This window comes from Micropterus dolomieu, linkage group LG14 (genome assembly GCF_021292245.1).
Source record: "Micropterus dolomieu isolate WLL.071019.BEF.003 ecotype Adirondacks linkage group LG14, ASM2129224v1, whole genome shotgun sequence".
NCBI classification, from domain to species: Eukaryota; Metazoa; Chordata; class Actinopteri; order Centrarchiformes; family Centrarchidae; genus Micropterus; species Micropterus dolomieu.
The window spans coordinates 23,939,349-23,960,294 of NC_060163.1; the positions used below are offsets into that span (position 1 = coordinate 23,939,349).

Consider the following 20,946-nt stretch of genomic DNA (forward strand, 5'->3'; position numbering starts at 1 on the left):
TAAGCTAAGCTAACTGGCTGCTGGCTGTAGCCTCATATTATTTAAGAAACATATAAGAGTGATATTGGTCTTCCCGTCTACCTTCCTGCAAGAAAGCTGACCAGCGTAATTTCCAAAATGACAGATGCAGGCTGTTTCCCCCTGTTTCCAGTCTTTGTGCTAAGCTAAGCTAACTGGCTGCTGGCTGTAGCCTCATATTATTTAAGAAACATATAAGAGTGATATTGGTCTTCCCGTCTACCTTCCTGCAAGAAAGCTAAAAAGCGTAATTTCCAAAATGACAGATGCAGGCTGTTTCCCCCTGTTTCCAGTCTTTGTGCTAAGCTAAGCTAACTGGCTGCTGGCTTATATTATTTAAGAAACATATAAGAGTGATATTAATCCTCATCTAACTTTTGGCATGTATTTCCCAAAAGTCAAAACAGTGAGTGAACAGAAGAGACACTGATTTGAGTGTTGATTTACTTAATAAATGCTGAAGAGGGTTTTTCTAATGAATCTAACAACAGTAAAGTTTCTGTAAGTAAATAAGACGAAGCTCTAAAACCTCGGTGAGGCTTTGCAGTTCTATGTATAGCAGACTTGACCCACCAACAGCAGAGAGGACCAAAGTGACAAAAAGCCATTGACGTGTGAGCAAACTTTCTCCTCCTCCTCTCTATTGGTCAGCCACTGTTCCCATTCAGATGTTGCCAGGGAGAGAGAGACCCTCCACACTAAATCACACCCACCCAAGGCACTTTTACACTCCCTCCTCTGGTATTTTGCTAATTCCCACAGGAATGTATAAATTCTAGTCATCTCTATTTGGGACAGCAAATGCGTTGGTGGAGAGAAGGCTAAACTGATAACAGCAGATGTTATTGTTTTTTCTGTGTGCACTTCACTTTAAAATAGACCCAATAATCAAATTAAATATAGAAACAAAAATTCATTTATAATATTCACTGTTGAAATGGTTAAAAAAACAAATCTGACTGATATTATAGCAGAGACAATGTATACCAACTCAGGTGAAACAGGAATAAACTTTAAATCTACTTATCACTCTTTAATTGTAAGTAGTGCATACTAAATGTGTTAATTTGGAACAACTATAAGTAAGTGTTTTTTAGAAATTCCTAAACGCAGTTTAAAGATAATGACAATATACTGTATTATAATGAATTTAATCAAAATGAAGTACCATTATTGTAATTGTAATGTATTACATTTGAAAGATCCTAATTTCTATCATATCAATAAAAAAAATATTTTGCTTTGTCATTCTTCATAAGGAATCCTTTATTATATATATAAAAAAAAGTACACTGAATTATGTTCATCTTCAATATACTAGTAGTATACTTGCATGTGCAGTCTTGTGTGATAAGATATAAGATTTATTGATCCCATACTGGGGGTAATTCACTTGTTACAACAGCTCCAGATACAACACAGCAAAAACATATAAGATAATACACATTACATGAAAAATATTATATAGAAAAATAAGAGTGAAACTTAGGAGTTATATATTAACTAAATAAAGATGCGATTGACATGAACATTGCACATGTCGCAGCAGGAGGTAGTGGCATGTTGTAGAAAATAAATAAATATAATTGCACAGGTTAAAAAATCTATTCAGCAGTATAATTTAGAGTACCGTTGTTGATGTATCACTATCATTGTACTTAATGAATGAATTAATTATATATACATATATATATACAACTTAACATTTATTAAGTGCACATAACTATGATATTTTGACACAATTACATTGTAACTATCATTATTAAGTATATTTACATACACTTTTTCAAGTAATGGGAGATCTTTTATTGTTTTTGTTTTTAAGTATATTTATATGCAGTAAATTTACTGCAGTAAAAACACTAGTACAAGTTTACATAGCCCAGAAGAGCAGAAGTAATGCATTAAATTACATACAGTACATTTATTATTATGTTTTTTTTTACATAGTTTAGTAATCCCGAAAAATGGGATTTGAGTTTATTAAAATTTTGTATAAATTATAGCTAGTTTTTTTAATAAGTGAAAATGTATTGTTGGTATAATTAAAATATGTTAATAATGCATGTGTAAATGTGATGTGTTTCAATTTAAAGTACATTTCTAGGATATTTAAAGGAAGACACATAATTATAACTTCAAGATGTCTCAGTTCAGCACGGTGAAAGTGCTGTTTTTTGTCCTCAAAGTTGCCGTAAGTGAAACGTTAAGGTTCAAGGTTTAGCTTTACTGTCATTATACAACTCAGGATTGCACAATAAAATGCTGCTGTAGCCTCCAATGTGTCATCAGCACATTGTGAGAATAGAAATCAATGCATGCTTTTAAGTACAATCAAAATGTATTATTGGTATAATTATAACATGTCAATTATAATATGTCAACAGCCGAAAAGGTATCCAATAAAAGAAGCAAGTACAGCAAAATCTATTTAGTTTACTGTTGGAATGTAATTAACTACATTTGTTCAAGTACTGCATCTACAGTAAGTTAAATAATGACATACTTGTACTTTATTTGAGTATTTAGATTTGATTCTACTTTAGACTTAGACTACATTTTGTAGGGAAATATTGTACTTTTTACTCTGTACTACATTAGACACTTATAGTCGCTTGTTGCCTTTTACATAAAACACATTGTTGTTGTTTATATCGTTACAATTTTCTTTTTGTGTATTCGTTAATGATTAGAAACAGAATTATATAATATTCTATAATAATATGACTCTGTGAAAGGATCCATTCTGTATTTTTACTTTTGAATACATTTTGTTAATACTGCTGCAACTTTCAGAGAGACTTACTTTGTATTTGAGTATTAATGGCAAAATGGAATGCAAGTACATTTAATCAAGTACTTTAATTAAAATTTTGAGTTACTTGTACTTTACTTCAGTATTTCCATTTTATGCTACTTTATAATACTGTTACTCCACTTAATTTATTTGACAACATTAGTTATTACAGATTCAGATTAATGATGCAATATAATGTATCAATAATCTAATAAATGATGATGTATTTTTTTAGCTGAAGCTACCCTGTAGTATATAAAGTAATTAAAATTAGCCGCACCTTTACAACATTAATGATACTTACATATTAATGCACGAATAATTCTAAAATGGGCCATTTTGCATGATGATTACTTTTATGTTTGCAGTATCCATGACCTTTACTCGAGTATTTTTACGCTGATGTATTGAGTAAAATATGTGAATACTTCTTCCACCACAGATTTTAATGAGTTTAATTATAACTTTAAGCAGTCTTGTGGTGAAAATGCTGTTTTGTTGTCTTCAAAGTTGCGATAAATGAAACATTGAGGAGACCAAAGGAGATCCAAGTGTCACTGAGGGCATCTAGTATCCATCCAGAGGCGACTGTGTGTGGGTGTTGGGTGTTTGAGGGGGGGTTTAGGGGGCTGGGGCGACGGAGGTGTAAGAGCTCATAACTCACACACGTGGTCAACCAATCACCAGAGCCTGCGTGGGCACAAAGCCGGTAGGTTACACTTGGAGACTAACGCACACAGGACACAGGACAGACAGAGAAGAAGAAGAAGGAACAGAAACTTGTCTTTCTGTCTTCGTACAGGATCACTGGAGCGATTTCACCTGAACCTGAGACAGGAGACAGGCCTCTGATCGTCCCGCTGAGGTAATGTCGGTGCAGAGTTTCACTTGGCTGGAACTTTAAACCACACTGTCGGTCTGAGTTTGTTGCACTGGATGTGTGTTTTCACTGTCAGGTCGCAGAGGGAAGAGGGGAGCGAGCTGTGTCGCTGACAGGAAGTGCAGTTAGCAGTGCACCATGGGAAGAGTTTGTCATTGTTTGGGAGACGGGCTCAGTGTTTAAGATCTTGCACATCCTGGATGTCTTAAATTAGGTGTCACCTTACTGCCAATAAGTTATTATTTATGATAGTTTCTTGACTTTGAGAATGTCCTCAACTCAGGTGTAGATGTTTTTATTTTACCTGTCACCCAAAACAAACACACGTGATGATTTCCACATGCTTTCACAGTTTCACGTCCTCACATTATCAAACAAAAGTACTTCAGATGTGATATCTCATCCGCCCTCAGGCTCTGTATGAGGACTTCAGGACAAGCTCAGTCTTTATGCGTTGGGAAGTGTGTGTGTTTTGATCCCCCAGTATTCGCTGTCAACATGTGTTGAGGAAGAGAGACTTGGACAGCTGGCCGGCCTCAGTGGAAGGCATGCGGCTGCTCCTCTGCGTGCCAAATCTCTCCGTGCTATTTATACTCCCCTTGCCAGGCTCACTACTGGTTCTGTTCATTCACGCCCCGGCCACGCCAAATGCCACCACATCAAAACGCTTGCCAATCACAAATTTGATTTTATTATGGGGCTCTGGGGGTTCTTAATGCAAACTTAGTTTTAAAAAGTTTTACAAACCACAAAAGTTTTTGCTAAGGGGAACTATCCAAAATATTATATATAATGTATTTTAATATAATTATAGTGATATTTTTATATTTTAGTTTTGGTCTGTAGCTTCACCACATTCAAGTAAAATATCTCAACAATTATTGGATAGATTGTAAAGCGCCTCTAGTCTTTTCAACCCCTCAAAGCACTTTTACACTACATCCACCATTAATTCACTGACACACTAATACACTGGCAGAACAGCCACCAGAAGCAATTCGTGTTTCAGTATCTTGCCCAAGGATACTTCGACATGCAGCCTGGAGGAGCCGGGGATTGAACCGTCGACCTTCCGATTGACCTGCTCTACCTCCTGAGCCACAGCCGCCAGTCGTGGTCTCCAGAGAATCCGAAAGACTCTGGTGATCCCCTGACTTCTCATCTAGCGCCACCAGCTAGTCATACTAAATATTCAGTGAAGTATCTTAACATCTACTTGATGTATTGGCACCAAATTTTGTACAGACGTGTGGTTTCCAGATGATAAATCCTAATGACTTCGGTGATCCTCTGATGTTTCCTCTTGCGCCACCATGAGATCAAAATTTCACTTGTTCCAAATATCTGCAAAACTAATACAATCCCATCAGCCTCAGCTGTACTTTATGTTCAGTGACAATTACTAACACGCTAACAGGCTAAACTAAGGTGGCCCGGATTCGATTCCCACTGTGACGCGTCCACCATTGTGTCTCTGAGCAAGACACTTAACCCTTAGTTGCTCCAGAGGCGTGCGACCTCTGACATATATAGCAATTGTAAGTCGCTTTGGATAAAAGCATCAGCTAAATGAATAAATATAAGGTGTTGAGTGTTATGGCAGAAAATTGTGCCCTCTTACATTTAATCTTTTATGCATGATCTAATACTGTTATTGTTACTATTATTATTATTATTATTGTTATGGCTTGTAGATATATATGTATTGTGTTTTTCCTTCTTCTATCCTCCTTATGTTAGTCCGTCCACATTTACTGGGGTTTAGGTCAGAGCTGTGAGATTGTTTTGGTGTTTTTCCTCTCTTGTTGTTCCTCTCCTCTCCTTGAATGTTCATTCAAGGCTGAGAGAGGATCTCTGTTCCCCAAAACATAGAAACCTAGACTGTGTGAATGATTATGCATCCCTTTGTTCTGCCCTAGGCAGCAGGTCTGTATACGTGTTTTAGTACTTCTCTGTTTATTCTCTTTTATTAATAAATTTAAAAAAGACAACAGTTGGTTGTTACTCAGTTATTAGCTTAATCCCTCACCAGCAAAACACAATTTCCACGACACTGACATAGAGGTGGTTGTTTTTATTTAAATACTGACTAATAGAGTACTGCAACTCTCAATTGCACAGTGAAAGCGCTTTGATGACTCCCCTTTTTATAGTTATTGAGGGCTCACATGACTTTTGTCCTGTAATATCTTTTTAGTCTGAACAATGTTGGCCCAGATTTTCACATTCAGAAGGTTAAAACATCCCTACAGCTTTTTTTACTCGATACTTACAAAGCAATATATATGTGTTCTTATTCTCGTGTATGTTCTCTTTTCCAGTTCTCACAAATTAGATGCACTCCGAGAGAGAAATGGCCATACCCCGGATGTTTAACTCCAACACGCCGTTCGTCATCGTGACTGGAGGATCTGCACTCTCATTTCTTGGCAAAGAAGACGCCAGCCAAGGGCGTGAGGAGGAAAAGGACTCGCTGGTCCAAGCCATCGCCCCCCATCTAAGTCGGGCGATGCAGCACGGCACTGCCAAACATGTGGCCACAGAGGGGCATGAAGTGTCTGAGGATAATCCCTGTGTCTCCATAGTAGCACAGGCTGAGAGTAAGATTGCAGGTCTACAGTATCTGTGAATCTGTCACACAGGAATGACCACAAAGAGGCGGGGGGGGGGGGCACATTTGAACAAGGGATAGGATGTTATTGAACTGCATTATGGGACATATAGGATTCAGGGTTTTTGGAGCCAATCTTCTATCGGGGGCTTAAAGTCAAGATATTTCAGTGTAGCCTAAACGCTGAAGTTTCAACATTTTGGGGAAAGTTGGATGAAAAGATCGATACGAAGTCCAACAGATGCATAAAGACTGAAGAGAAGGGCAAACAGTTACCTGGCTCTGTCTAACAAGGTTATTAAAGAATACTAACAAAATAAAATAAAAAAACTAGGTGTGACAAATCATTGTTGTTTTTGAAAAATAATACAAACAGAGCTTTACCAAAAAACTAATTGAAATTGTATTGTCTGTTTACAAAACTAACTCAAATGAACTAAAATTAGAGAGTGAATGTCTTTAGTTTCTGTCTTTTTCAATTTATTTCATGGGACTTAAGTCTATTGGGTGGATATTAAATCTATCTTCTATTTTTATTTAGTCCACACACCTTTCCAGCTATCATGGTGGTGAAAGTCGGGAGAAAGCTAAACTATAATAAAATTGATTTAAAGGCAACGAAATCCACCCACAAGCACATCTGGCTAATATGTTTGTTTAACCATTACAAAAGCAGAAATGTATAAGCAGAAATTTACCATTTTGTTATGTTATGAGCCAATTTCTTGGCCAGATTCAACAAATCGTTGGAAACATGACCCCCGTAAAATGGTTGTTTTTCACTTTGTTTTTTTATTGAGCTTTAGAGGTGCTGGGAGGTGGATTTGGTGGACCTTTGGACAGAGTCAGGCTAACTGTTTGTTCTGTTTCCAGTCTGTGTGCAAAGCTAAACTAACTAGCTGCCAGCTATAGCATTATATTTAACGGATGGATAGCCGATGAGAGCGGCATCAATCTTCTCGTCTAACACTAAACAACGGAATGCTAAAAGGCGAATTTCACAAAATGGCACACTTTAGCTTTAAGGTATTTATCTTCGCCGTTCTTTGTAGTTTTTGGATGAATGTATTCATGTTTTTGTATCGCAGTTTCTAACCAGTTTACCAATAAAACTTTTAAAAAATGAAGCTCTAATGTAAACTAATTGCTAACATTTCTCTGTCCCAGGAGAAGACTTTCAGGAGTTCAGTCCCACCAACACACAGTGCCCTTACTCAAGATCTCAGCTGCTCAAAAAACACAGGTACCTCACAAGATGCAATCCACACAGTGGCATGTTTCAAACAAATCACTGCAGAACACAAACATTTTAAAGTCCGAATTCAATATATGAAAGCAACACATAGCACAAAAGCCATCAGAATAAGTGGAAAAGAAGCTATAGTTACATGAAAATATATGTAAAAATTTACTTTAAGTTGTCTAAAAATTAAAATTTATTTCAGTGAGTACTGATTCTCAGACCTGTAGAGCTTCAGCTAGTATGCTGATCATGATATGTATCCTCTAATTTGCAGGTCTCTCAGCAAGGAAACTGCCCTCATGACTGACACAGAGGATGAGGACTTTGATGTGCACCACCACCTCCAGAGGAAACAACGCAGGAAAACCAGAAGACAGAGCCAGGAGGAAGAGGAACAACCTCCAATCATCCGCGGTCTGTGGGTTCAGGAGATCGACTGGCTGAAATCAACATACAGAGAGATGACATCATCCGCTGAGATCATCCCGCCTCCTCCTCAGTTTACTGACTCAGTCTCACACCCCTGCAGCCATGGAGAGCTCTGCTCCTGCACATATGAAGGCTGCAGCTGTGCAGATGTGTGCGAGTGTGTCAGAGGATTAGAGGGTGTGTCGCTATCAGAGGGCCAGTACAGATCAGCAGAGACAGATGACACATCCAGCACTGATAACAGAGGAGGCTCAGACTCTGATTGCAGCCTGGAGCAGGACTCCGAATCTATTTGCACTCATGAAAGCGAGTCAGACTCATCTTGTGGTGTAGAGGACGGCATACACGTACCGGATAGTTCTGGAGTTGAAGTCAGAATGTCAAATTTGATCTTTGACCTTATGCACGTGTCTGGTTTTACCTCCTCCTCCCATACTGAGTGGGAGTCTGACTCTACAGGGTGTGTGCAAAGCCTGCTGGGAAATTCAGACTCCACCTACACCTCCAGCACTCAGAATACATCCCAGTGTGCCTTTGGCTTTGATGACGTGAATGATGTCGACACAGTTTTGGACATCCTAAGAGGCAGAGTGACACATATGCCAAAGCTCTTTGTTTTACCTTTCTTCAGAGATTTGATAAAACAGACTCTGAATCACTGGAAGACCAGCCAACCTGTCAATGAAGGACTCATATTTCATCATGTAAGACATTCACATTAGGTGTATTTACATAATTTTTATATTTGGGTCTGATATCAACATGTCTACATATGTCTTAAACACATTACAAGCTAAGAACGCAGAGCGCTGCTCTTGTTGAGTCAAAAGTTTCAGCCATGCATTTTTAGCAACGCCACAAAAAGAGAGACATGAGAGACGCTTTGAAGGGCTACACAAATTAAAATAAGAAACTGGCCAAAACCGCAGCAGCAGAGGGAGAGATATCAAGACTTTTTAATACCAAATATGGGTCAAGCTCCAAAAATGCTGGATCCTATTTCTCTCTAAAATGTAGTGGAATAGAAGTTCTGAGGAATAACATTCAATGCTGAACATAAAATCTATAAACCTGGTGCATACACGTCAAAATTTTACTGTCAAATGAACCTTTTTTGGGCACTTGGGGGCAGAAAAACTAGTTAAAAGCACATCATTTGACATATTATCACCCTTTAAATTTGTAATTTTGAATCTGTGAGTAAATAGTTCCATATTTACACATCCAGCAGACAGAGCAAAGTCCCATAACGTTATTATAGTTATGTTTAGGCATAACTGACAGCACTTGGTTGAGGTTCAGGAAAGATGGCGGTTTGGTTTAATACAGAAAAGGTCAGAAGTGACTTGAATCAGTGTCTCTGTCCTCTTGTTGCCTAAACCTAACCACAGACGTAAGTTAGCCAGTGAGGACATTTGGCAACACATTGGGAAAACAATTTAATAATATATTATAAACAATATTTTCTTCCAATTTTAGCTCTGTTTTTGGTCTCCACCAACTCCTGAGGAAATGTCTCTCTTTTTAGCTGCAAGATGCTCCAATTTGTTAACAAGCTAGTGGCTGACTTTGTCTGCCATTTGGTGCTGAGCAGGTATGGGCCATAAATACAAAACTATAAGCTCAGGTGATAATTGTTTTTGGGTTTGTCACTATGAACAGCTTCTTCCACATTATGTATCGTCATTCAATCATCATTTAATAAGTTGTTTATACAACATTTTGATTAGACCAGGAAACACCTGCCTTGATATCAATGACTGGGACGTAGCCAAAGCGCATTAAGCTTTCTGATTGTGTGTTGATTTACCTTTTTAACTTTTCTTTTTTCTCAACCTGGTTGTAATTTAAGCTGTCTTTTGCATGTTTACTTTTGCCTCCTGAAGCAACTTCAGCCCAACGGCTCCCAGTACAGGGAGGGAGAGGAGTACTGCATTCTTCACCACATTCAGAACGGCTCATACGGTGACGTGTTCTGTGTTCGGGACAAAAGGACTGGATTCGAATGTGCTGCCAAGAGGGTGAGTCATTTTTTAAAATCTGGATATGCACCACCCAAAGCTCTTTAACAATGTTATCCTGCTCCTGACACTGACATGATGATTAAATTAAAAGTTATTGAAATGTTACTCAGCACATTGTTGATTTCAGATTCCACTGAGTCACCTCAGCAGCGAGGAGGTGAGCACGTGGAGCGCGCTGAACTCTCCTCGTGTTGTGGAGCTCTTTGGGGCTGTGAGGGAGGGCCTCCACATTGTGCTCTTCATGGACTTAAAGCCAGGTGAACTTTCTTCAGTACCAACAATAACAAGCACAAATACTTCGTATGCGGTATAATCCTAAAGTCCTATGGAGTAAATATTTGTCCAAACCTCTTCAGCATGTTTGGCCCAGCTTCTGAAAGAGATGAACACCCTCCCTGAGGATTTGGCGCTGCACTATCTTCATCAGTCACTGGGTGCACTGGAACACCTGCACCAAAGGAAGGTCCTTCACTTGGATGTCAAAGGTGTGTTCTTGTTGTAGACAACGTGAAAAGTCTGGAGCACCAGATTAGTGAGTTTACAGCATCGGGACATTTCCGGTCAGTCGAGTCAAGCCTGCATGGGATTTATGTTGATAGTAGGAAGTTAACTCAAGTCCTGTTCTTTAAGCTCCACTAATCAATACTTTCATGTGAACGATGGATCAAATGTGTAACGTGAAAGGTTTCGCTAGTAGTGACGAACCCTCAGAAAATCATCACCGGCTCTACAGTTCTCCTCAGCTCTGCGTGGCTTTTGAGAATCTTTGAGTGTTTGGTTTTGGTTTTAAAGCTCACAACTTGGTTAGTACAGTCTCACCGCTCTCATCAGCATCGTTTCCAGGCAGCTGCTTTCAACAAATAAAACCCATTGTTCGCTACCTGCCTGGCACCAAACAGCAGCTGGACAAAGTGAGCAACTAGCTGGTGAACATTGTGGAGCATTTAGCAGCTATTTTTCTCGGGGGCTTGTGGAGACCAAGAGAGAGGGAATGTTGGACTTAAATTTGCTCTGTACGTACGTAACAAGTTCATCATATCATCTTTAGCAGGTGAAAATTTATGTTTACAGCTTGGTGGCTATTAAGCTTTAAAGGCCCGTGTGTAGGATTCAGAGGGATCTACTGGCTGAAATTTAATATAATATTCATTAGTATGTTTTCAATAGTGTATGATTACCTGAAAATAAGAACTGTTGTGTTTTCATTGCGTTAGAATGGGCCTTTTATATCTAAAGAGGGAGCAGGTCCTCTTCCACAGAGTCCGTTTCTACAGCAGCCCAGAATGGACAAACCAAATATTGTTGATATTTATTTATCAATCTTCCCAAAGTGCCATTTTAGTCTTAAGTGCTGAGAATTCATGAAATTTACTCCTACTTTTAAACTTAAGACTAAAAGCAAGTTATCAAATCTCTTAAAGCTAAGAATCACTCTTACTCTCCCAGTTATTTATTTATTTACTTCACGGGAGTAGTTGGCACATTTGATGGCGTTCATATAAAGATAAACTTTTTAATCTTTCATTTATTAATGTGTAGGCCTGTATCATAATGTATTCTCCTGAAAATTCTTTATTGTTAAGCGTGTGTTGAATATAAACTCCTCTTAGGAATTTCACCTTTCAATGTGAATTCATCGGAGAATATTCTTAAATAAGGAAATCTATTCAGTGATTGGTCCTTGGCTACATCGTCATCCAAAATCCTGTTTGCGGCACAGCGTCGTAAATCAGCTCTAAGACTGACACTTAAGATTTAGTCCTACACTTCACTCAAACTCATGATGCTTGATAACTAACTTTTAAGCACAGCTTTGAGCCAAGATTTGTTTTTATTCTTAAGTCAATTCTTAGCAGTGCTCTTATGAGTAATTCTGAGAAGCTTGATAAATATGGGCCCTGATGCCAATAAATCCTGCACACTGCTCCTTTAAATACCATTTTTAAGTACCTCTACTTCACTTGAATATTTGCATTTTATACTTAAACATCTTTAGTTTTAGTAAATGTCAGAGGGACATGTTGTAACTTTTATGTCGCTACATTTATTTAACAGCTAGAGTAACTAGTTAGTCTGCAGAATAAGATTTTAAAGAGTAACTTCAGCCAGTTTAATAATCCTGCTTGCCGCCAGTGGTGACACAACATCATGAAGCCAGTGCAGCTGTGTTTGTCCTCCTTCCAAAATCTACTCTTGCTTCGTCTACTCTTGCCAATCCATAATTATAATCTGACATTTTTATGTGTAAATAATAGAAAATATCACAAAATGAGTACCTGTACTTTTGAATACACTTTTTCTCTGTGTCTCTGTGAAGAACTTTGTACTTTGTTTTGTTATTGTTAATTGTAATGTGGTACCTAGCTATGTTAGTTTATCGCTACTTTTACTTTTAAAAGGACGTGAATACTTCTTCCATTACTGGCTTCTGTGTACATATAGTCTTTGAACAGAGCTTCTCAGCACCAAATCTGTAGACAGTTAATATTGATTCATTTGTTTTACACTAGATATTTTAGAGCGGCCTTGTATTTTCAGAGTTGAGCTTTGGTTTGTTTCGTCTGTTGTGAGACCCCCACAGTGGCCCATCTCTCCATGCCAGGATAGTAGATTTGATATTATCAGCAGTACCTACGGGAGGGAGGGAGCCCAGTAAACCTGCTGGTTTTACTGTCAGTTTGCATCGCTAGGGTTGGTCCCTAATCCTAAATTGACATCTCACCCCTAAACACCCAGTAATCCCTGCTGAGAGGATTGACTGGGAAGGGGCTCGCTCAAATTAGGCCCCTCTGTTGTCGTCTGAGCTCAGTGCGAGCAGATTCACTCAGCCAAAAGACATCGAATTAACCAGTCTCATCATATCAGATCTTCCTGAATAGGTGGAAAAAACTGTGCGCATGCTTTATTTTTGAAGCTGTTACCTTGTGCCACCTCACGACGGCTGTTCAGGAGCTGCAGAGGCTTCGGCCCCCTGTGTACCCGTCGCTTCTGACGGCTTCTGACAGATTTCTCTGTCAACTGTTTCATAATGAGCACCAAATGAAAACAAGCTGTCTCACTAAATCCTATGTGTTGATTTTATTCCAGTTGACAATGTGCTGCTGTCTGCAGACTGCAGAGACACATTCCTCTGTGACTTTGGTCTCTCACAGACATTAGATGACAGCGGACGGAGCACTAGGGCATTCAGGGGTGAGTGAAGTCTAAAAAGTCAGCAGTACATGTAATTAACATTAAAGCCCAATAATTTTGCTTGATATTCATTGATCACATTCTTGGATTCGGTTCACAAATTAACTTTAAATAGAAACAAAATAAGAGAAATAATTACTTACACTTTGTAAATATTTACAATTGGTCCAAGTTCACTAAACTTTACTTTTCGTACTGAGAGAAATAAGCAGCTGTGATTCAAAAGGTTGCTGATCCATGAAAAGTCATGTAGTTGCTAGCTGGATCTTCCCTGAATGGTCAGTCTGACTGCTGATTATTGTATGATCTTGTTCTTTAGTTTCTTTAAGAGAAAGTTAAAGATAAAATAACTGACAGAACGGGAAATAACTTCTGCCTTTACTATGTAAAATTTGCTGAAAGCACGCAAACAAAACAAAAAAATAAAACTCATTAAAGTCACACAGGCGCATGATCATGTGCAAACCAGCCAGGAGAACACAGAAGGTGATTAAGAGGTAAAAGAGATTAAAATTAATTCACTGTTTGGCGACGTAGGAGCTGCCTTCCCCGGCACAGAGACCCACATGGCCCCCGAGGTAGCACGAGGGGATCAACTCTGTGCCAAGGCGGATGTGTGGAGCAGCTGTTGTATGCTACTGCACATGCTCAACGGATGCCACCCATGGATACGCTACTACTCCCATCCACTGTGCCTGCAGGTGAGGGTCTTCTTTAACGTCATTGGAAAGTGTGATACATCCACCCTGAGGTGGAAAGAACTGCGTTGAGCTATTCGTGCACATTTCTTGTGATCTGTTTGTCAGATTGTCGACGAGCCTCCGCCTCTCTGGGAGGTGCCGTCCAACTGTAACAACTTCACGGCCAAAGTGTTCAGAGCCGGACTCCAGAAGGACCCTGACAGACGAGCATCGGCAAAGGTGCTCAGGAGGAAAACCACCAAGGCCCTCAGAGCAGGTTGATGTGTTACTGATTCGAGACGGATCTGATAATGTAAAAAATATTTATTTATACAACAATAATAATAATAATAAACTATTTTTGAACAAACATTACAGCGTGTTTTATAACATAAAAACAAAGATAGTGGAATAAAATCACATAAAAATGATGGTGGACAGTAAAAAAATACTGAATTACTGTACTTAAAAAGAAATTAGAGGCATATGTACTTTACTTAGTATTAGTAGTTTTTTAGTAGTATTACTAGTTAGTATTTTCTTTTTATGCCACTTTCTACTTCTACTCCACTACATCTCAGAGAGAGAATATTCTGCTTCACTACATTTATCAGTTTAGTTACTTGTTACTTTACAAAGTAAGATTTTTACATGCAAAACATATGAAGAGTTTAAAAAATATGATGTTTTGTTTTAATTTAAACTAAATTAAATTAAGTTTAACAGTTTAAACAAGTAGCCTACAGCTGGAACGGTTAGTTTACTGACAGAAATTGAATTGGCAGCTGATTTTGATGATTTACGTTTTTGAATTCTGTTTGTCATGTCAGCAACCTCTAATACACATAAGTGTAAGTACAAGTACAGGATTTATGTACTTTCTCATCCACTGCATAAAAAACTACAATTAAAAAGGACTTAAAACATTAAGTTTAGCTACAAAACCAGGTCAGAAATGAGGGCCAGTAAAGATTTAATTGAAGAAAACTGGTTGTCATTCAGTTTTTCACGTCAGCTAGACATTTGAGAGCAGCATACTAAGGTCCGTGGGCTTTAATGGAAGGTATAGCTGCATGTTGTCTGCATAAAAAGTAAAGGAGATGGTATGTATGGGAAAATAAAATAAGACACAGGATTGACCCTTCAGGCTCTCCAAATCTTTTGGTTGTCCGTTTTTCAGAAAGGAAACCAGAAACCGTTTTGATCTGAAGTACCTTACTGTGACGTTATCTGCGTCACTGAGGACTCTACTCTCTATTTGCTCCACAGTTGGGGGTCTGAGTCCCTGGTCTGTCAAAAGGGCCTGTGAGAAGCTGTATCACGGCAAGAGCCAGGATGAGGACACCCCAGGACCTGGGATCCCCGTCCTCCCAGCTAAACCCTCAGCTGCCGTCCCAGCGTCCTCCATGTACTGGGTGAGCCCCTGGAGGACTACAGCAGTGGACGAGGACAGCAATGACTGGAAGGATGGTGACTCGGACTCTGAAGTGGAGACAGATTCCCTGACTAGGGAAGAGTGGGAGTCCCAGCCAAAGTCACTGCAGGCTTATTACGCTGCAGATGGACAAGACTGGGACACCTGTTCTGATTCAGAAGTCGATATATACATGGGAGAGGAGGAACAGATTCAGGAAAAGTGGATGAAAACTGACCCGGACTATGAAGGGGATGGGGAAGAGGAAGAAGATGAAGAGGAGGAGGAAGAAGAGTGGGACTCTTCCATTTCTACAGAGTATCTCCGTGCTCTCCGAGGCCTTTTCCCTGTGCTGCAAAAAGGCCAAAAGACAAATGATAATTCATGGGGATCAGAACCGGAGCTGGAATACCTCAGAGACGGTGAGTCGGAAAAACTCGCCAACACAGCTCATGTGCACAATCACTTCATTTCATCTGCTGCAACTACATTTCAGTAGGATACAGCATCTCACAAACCGATTGATCTGATCTAATTATTGCAGAGCTTTTCCTCTCAATTGCACATGGAACATTTTTAATGTCTTTTCAACCTAAACTTGTGTCAAAAGACCCCCAAACTATGGGATAAAAACATCTTCTCTTTGTCTCATGCTCTGTTTTGTGTGTGTAAACAAGCTGTTTGAATGTGGCTCCCTTCGTGATGTCATAGAGGGATCTGTATTGCATAGGACCTCCTCCAGCCCGTCAGTGCTGTCCATCAGGAAGCTCCGTAAATTACCGAAGGTTGAGGCAGAGCAGCCGGAGGACATATTTTAATTATAAAATCTGATCCAGTTTCACCAAAATAAGCGTTTAAAGATGTGTTTTTGTAGAGTAATCAGTGAGGCCTTGTCCTGCATAGCCACACTTCAATTCAGCACTGTGCCAGCTAGGTCCTGGCCCTGGGAGGCTTTCTGGAAGTAGGTTTTAGGGAATGTAAAAGAAGATCCAAAAAATATAATTCCCATCATGACCTTTCAGGGGATCCCTATCTACCATCTCTGGAGCAAGCAACAGCTAGCTAATGCCTTAAAATAACATGTTTATTAATTCATTTTGTGGGTAAGGAGTTCCACATATTGATCCCTCACACAGAGAGACATCTGCCAAAAGGAGGTTTTCTTGAAAGGGAACCTTGCAAAGACTTACTGAACCAGATTCCCCAAGAAGTTTCACCTTTTCTCTGAGCACCTGAGGAGTCAATGCTGTGGATTGATTTGAGAAGTATAACTGATTGGTAATGCAGTATTACTCATGTTGTCTGGGACTAACTGAAACACCCAATATGTTGTCTGTCACTAGATGTAGCTGTAGGCACCACAATCCAGACCCCGTCCCCTGAACCTCGCGATGACCCTCCGTCCTGTTTCAGCTGCTCCGACACATCGCAGATGGACGCCTCAGAGATGGTGTGTTTCTTTAGATGCAGCCACGAAGGTGTACATGTGAACTGAACTTGAATTTCTCAACATTGCAAACATTTCTCTCCATTTTTAAGGACTCTGACCATTCGTCTGATGATCTGAGCTCTGGAGTCTTTTCCTCCTGCAACAGTCAGACAGACGGACACTTGGAGTGGTTGGCCTCAGCAAATCATCCCTCCTCGTACTGCTTTGAAGGTAAGATCGCTCTATCTGACTGTCCAGACTGAGGTCGCATTTCAAAAAATCTGACCTCTATCTGATTTGGACCACATATGAAAGTGTCCCGATTCTTAACTAGAAACAGTTCACACTGTTGTGAAAAAAAAATCAGATCTGAGTCACATATGAGCAGAAAAGTCAGATTTGTCTCACTTTGTCCTGCAGTCCTTTGTTACAAGTTTCTCGACTGTTTTCATGGTTATTTGCTGTTCTGACGCTCCAGGTGTTGACATCTGGATCGAGAACGTCCAGGGTGAGTGTCTGAGGATTCGTGAACGTCGGCAGGTCAAAGTGGGCCATGTTGCTATAGGAATTAGTAACCAGGTAAGGACAAATAACTATTCAATACACAATGATATGACGTGTCTATGACAAATGGCGTAAACTGCAGGGAATTGAGGCAATGGTGAGGCAACGTTTCAAAGCGATATTTTTAATTTGAGTTATTTGATTTTGAATTAGGATTTCTCACTCAGGCTTATTGTTGACCGTTTCTCTCTCTCTCTCTCTCTCTCTCGCCTGCCATCGGTCTTGTGCAGAGTTTTGCGTGCATGCCGCGCGGGTCTATTTCAAGTAGCCGGCAATTTAAAAATGATAAATTATTCTTTGTGTGGTACATCAACGGTGATAAATTATCCGAAAATCCCGCGAGGTGCGGAAATGTCGGCACAACACCAGTTAAACATTGAAATGTGTATTGTAACAGGCTGTATATTAACTTATTGGAGAAAACTGGAAGTTCTATGTAAAATCAGACGTTGAGCACCCCCATATCGCCAAAATGGCACGATCCTTCATTTGCTGCGAAGCTTCAATCTCACAGTCGAATCATCGAATCTTCGACTAATCGGTGTCAGCCCTAGTGTCTTTTATCCATACATTTCCCATTTAGAGCTGAATTTGTAAACCATGACCTAATAATTCTCTCATGCACTGTCTGTGAGGATCTAAGGCTCCAAAACTGATTAAAGCAAATTAATATTGTACCAGAATCAGAATCAGAATCAGGTTTGTTGCCAGGTACATTTTATATACGAGGAATTTGCCTTGGTATAAATCGGTGCTTACAGTACACATGAACGTAAATATAAATATATAAAAAGTAATAAGATCAAAAAAATTACAATAATACTATAATACAATGCTGACAGGTGTGTGCAAAAATTCACAGCATGAGCATAAAGCACAGTTGAGCGTTGTTGTAAAGTGTGGGTTCAGGAGTGTGTTTGGGACCCGAGCCTTGTTGAGGAAGCCCGCTGTAACGGAAAGAAGCTGTTTCTGTGGCGAGAGGTTTTGGTCCTGATGGACCGCAGCCTCCTGCCAGAGTCTGTCTGTCTGAAGCAGTTTGTGTCCAGGGTGGGAGGGGTCCAACCTAGAAAGTTAAATGTGTAAATCTCAAACTATCTGATCAAAGAATTAAAACAAGATTATGAATCTGACCAGACGCAACAGACACATTTCAGTTAGTGTTGGTTTTATACCCACCCAACAAAAACTCACATGAATTCTCTCACATCCATCGTTCAGATCTCAGGGAAAGCCTTCACTTTGGAGACCCTGGACAGGAAGATGGTGCCCTTTGAACAAGAGATCAAAGAGTCATGTCTGTGGCTGCGCTGTGTTCCTGCTCCTGACAGATGTCAGCGCTGGAGGTGGAGGGTCAGAGACAGCAAGCTGGAACTTCGAGAATGAGACATTTGTTATTATTTTTTGTTGTTGTTTGCACTAACTAAGGCATTGATTATTCTAACGCCATGTGGACATAAGAGATGTTTAGCTTCTGATATGATTGATTGTTCTGGGTAAATGTAGGATAACCAACATATTAGGTAGGAATTTCATCAGTAGATATTTCAAAATGTGATTTTAAAGTTGATTATCTATTTTTAAAATTGATATTCTTCCGTTTATTTTATTTTATTTTTTATCCTGCTCTGTATGCACAGTTTTCCTATACCTCTGTGATCTGGAAACTAGAGTTTGACGTGTTGTTTGGTGCCTTTTAAGGTGTAGAATAGGTGAAGCTGCTTAAAATAAGGACTATAAGCTCTCAAGACTTTAATACTTGAACGTCACTGACATTTTATATGTTATTAAAAAATGACCTTGTTGGCAAAGACGCTGCTCTCTTCTGCCACCTCTGCTTATTTTCCAATCACCTTCACCTTCTTCTCTCATTGTGTCCTCCAGCTTCGTTTGGAGAAGATTAATTTACACATAAGCTGGTGAAAATGCCTCTTATAGACCAGGACCTTATAGTCTACTGGAAACACATACAGCACTAGTTAAGAAACTCGCTCTGCTTTTACAAAGAGAGTTCATGTGACTGTATCACATGTGTTCGAAATCACATGATTTTGACATTTCACATACATTCACACCACATAGCGATGTAGTTTTTGGACAGTTTGCATGTGAAATGTTTTCACTGAGATCAGAATCAGAATCACCTTTTATTGTCAGGTATGTGTACACATATGAGGAATTTGACTCTGGATTGTACATCGCTCACGATGTGCTTACTCATACAATATCACAACAATAAAATCAGACACAGGCAACAGTATAGAGAACACATACACACTATATACAAAAACAATATAGACAGATTGAGTGCAATGAGCAGAGTGCAAAGGATGCAGGAGTAAATTATTATTACCACTGTAAGTACATGTCAGAGGTGGATGAGATATACTGGTGCGCATACATGTACACAGTGAGATGGAGCATAGGAAAGCAAAGGATGCTGGAATAAATAAGTATTGTGTGCAGGTGTACTTGAGGTAGGTGGATTTGGTATACAATATGACAATATGAACAGTATGAACAGCTCTGAACGAGAGAATGAATAATAACTAATAAGTGGTAACCAGTAAACAGGTGGCTGATTAGAGGCAGAGTTACTGGGTTATTGCATAGGAGTTGTTCCTGACACTGTGAGTCAGAGGTCAGCTGTTCATCAGAGTGATGGCTTCTTCCTACAAGCCATCACTCTGATGAACAGCTGACTGAGATGTGAAATTATTATAAATTATTATAATTCAGATATGAACTGGTTCAGCAGGGACATTGAGCTGCCAAGTGAGGACACTGAGGTCATGTCTGGAGGATGCTTACATTCAACAATTAAGGAATTCTACAACCTTTGGGCCACTAAATATGTAACTAGACTAATTAGTATATTTTCTTCCTAGCAATGTGTTGAAACAGCATTTAGACTTTCATGTTGGGAAATACTATTTTAAGAATATACTCTTACAGTTCAAGAATAAACTTAAAAAAAACTATATATATTATAAATAGTTGTATTGGGGGGAGGGTTGGATTCATAAGCTTAGTATTTTCCAAATGCTGGCTTTTTAAAATGATGTTTGAGGAATGTGGAGCTTATAAGGGCACTCAAGGAGCACCTCCTTTAGCAAATATTTACACATGGCCCACCACATTTTTACAGGCAAATATTTTACTTTTATTTACATCCTTGGCCACAACATCACAACTAGTACACGATTCTTTGTGTGAGGATTCAAACGGCTGGTCCTTCTAGTCTGAAACTAAATACAAGAATCACAATCTTACAGTGCACAGTGGCTTGAGGCCCCCTGCTTAGTGTAGAAAGGGATCTTTGTTAACTTTCAGCAGGTGTCCAGTAGCTCTGAAATGGCAAAAAGCCAACACTAGAGAAACTAAAGGGCCTTCTGCTGCTATGAAACAGGTGATCAAGCAAAAAGCCCATCATCAAATGGAAAAATGAAGAAAGCAGAAGAAAAAATACTCATTTTGGTTGCGCAATAAACATGTAAAGAATCAATGTCACATTTAGGATTCTACCACTGGCTGCGGGGATTTGCTCACATTCAGCCACAAGTGAGGTCCAACACTTAGTTGGTCTGGCTCACAGTCAGCGATCCAGTTCCTCCAAGAGCTGTTGGATGGGGTTGAAGTCAGTGCTCTATGCACATTCTTCCACACCA

At 39.4% G+C, this 20,946-nt stretch overlaps 1 protein-coding gene across 2 annotated transcripts; it reads left to right on the top strand.

Moving 5' to 3' along the window:
* Window positions 1-10,384: 10,384 nt before the first annotated feature.
* On the top strand, window positions 10,385-19,037 carry LOC123982654 (mitogen-activated protein kinase kinase kinase 14). Of its 2 annotated transcripts, none has more exons than XM_046068337.1 (9): window positions 10,385-10,487; window positions 13,090-13,194; window positions 13,732-13,895; window positions 14,001-14,151; window positions 15,144-15,710; window positions 16,632-16,738; window positions 16,828-16,948; window positions 17,196-17,296; window positions 18,500-19,037. In XM_046068337.1, exons 1-9 carry the CDS (start codon window positions 10,385-10,387, stop codon window positions 18,662-18,664), a joined length of 1,584 nt encoding a protein of 527 aa, XP_045924293.1. In that variant the 3' UTR covers window positions 18,665-19,037. The 2 variants fall into 2 exon arrangements, with proteins under 2 accessions (XP_045924293.1, XP_045924294.1); XM_046068338.1 differs by lacking the exon at window positions 10,385-10,487 and adding an exon at window positions 12,771-12,881.
* The last annotated feature ends 1,909 nt before the right edge of the window (window positions 19,038-20,946 follow it).

What these genes read in the sequence shown, in the direction of transcription:
- LOC123982654 (XM_046068337.1), top strand. Translation starts at nt 10,385, where the DNA reads ATGAACACCCTCCCTGAGGATTTGGCGCTGCACTATCTTCATCAGTCA. An exon ending in AGATGGACGCCTCAGAGATG is followed by an intron (nt 16,739 to 16,827) that starts GTGTGTTTCTTT and finishes TCCATTTTTAAG; the next exon opens with GACTCTGACCATTCGTCTGA. An exon ending in CTCCTCGTACTGCTTTGAAG is followed by an intron (nt 16,949 to 17,195) that starts GTAAGATCGCTC and finishes CTGACGCTCCAG; the next exon opens with GTGTTGACATCTGGATCGAG.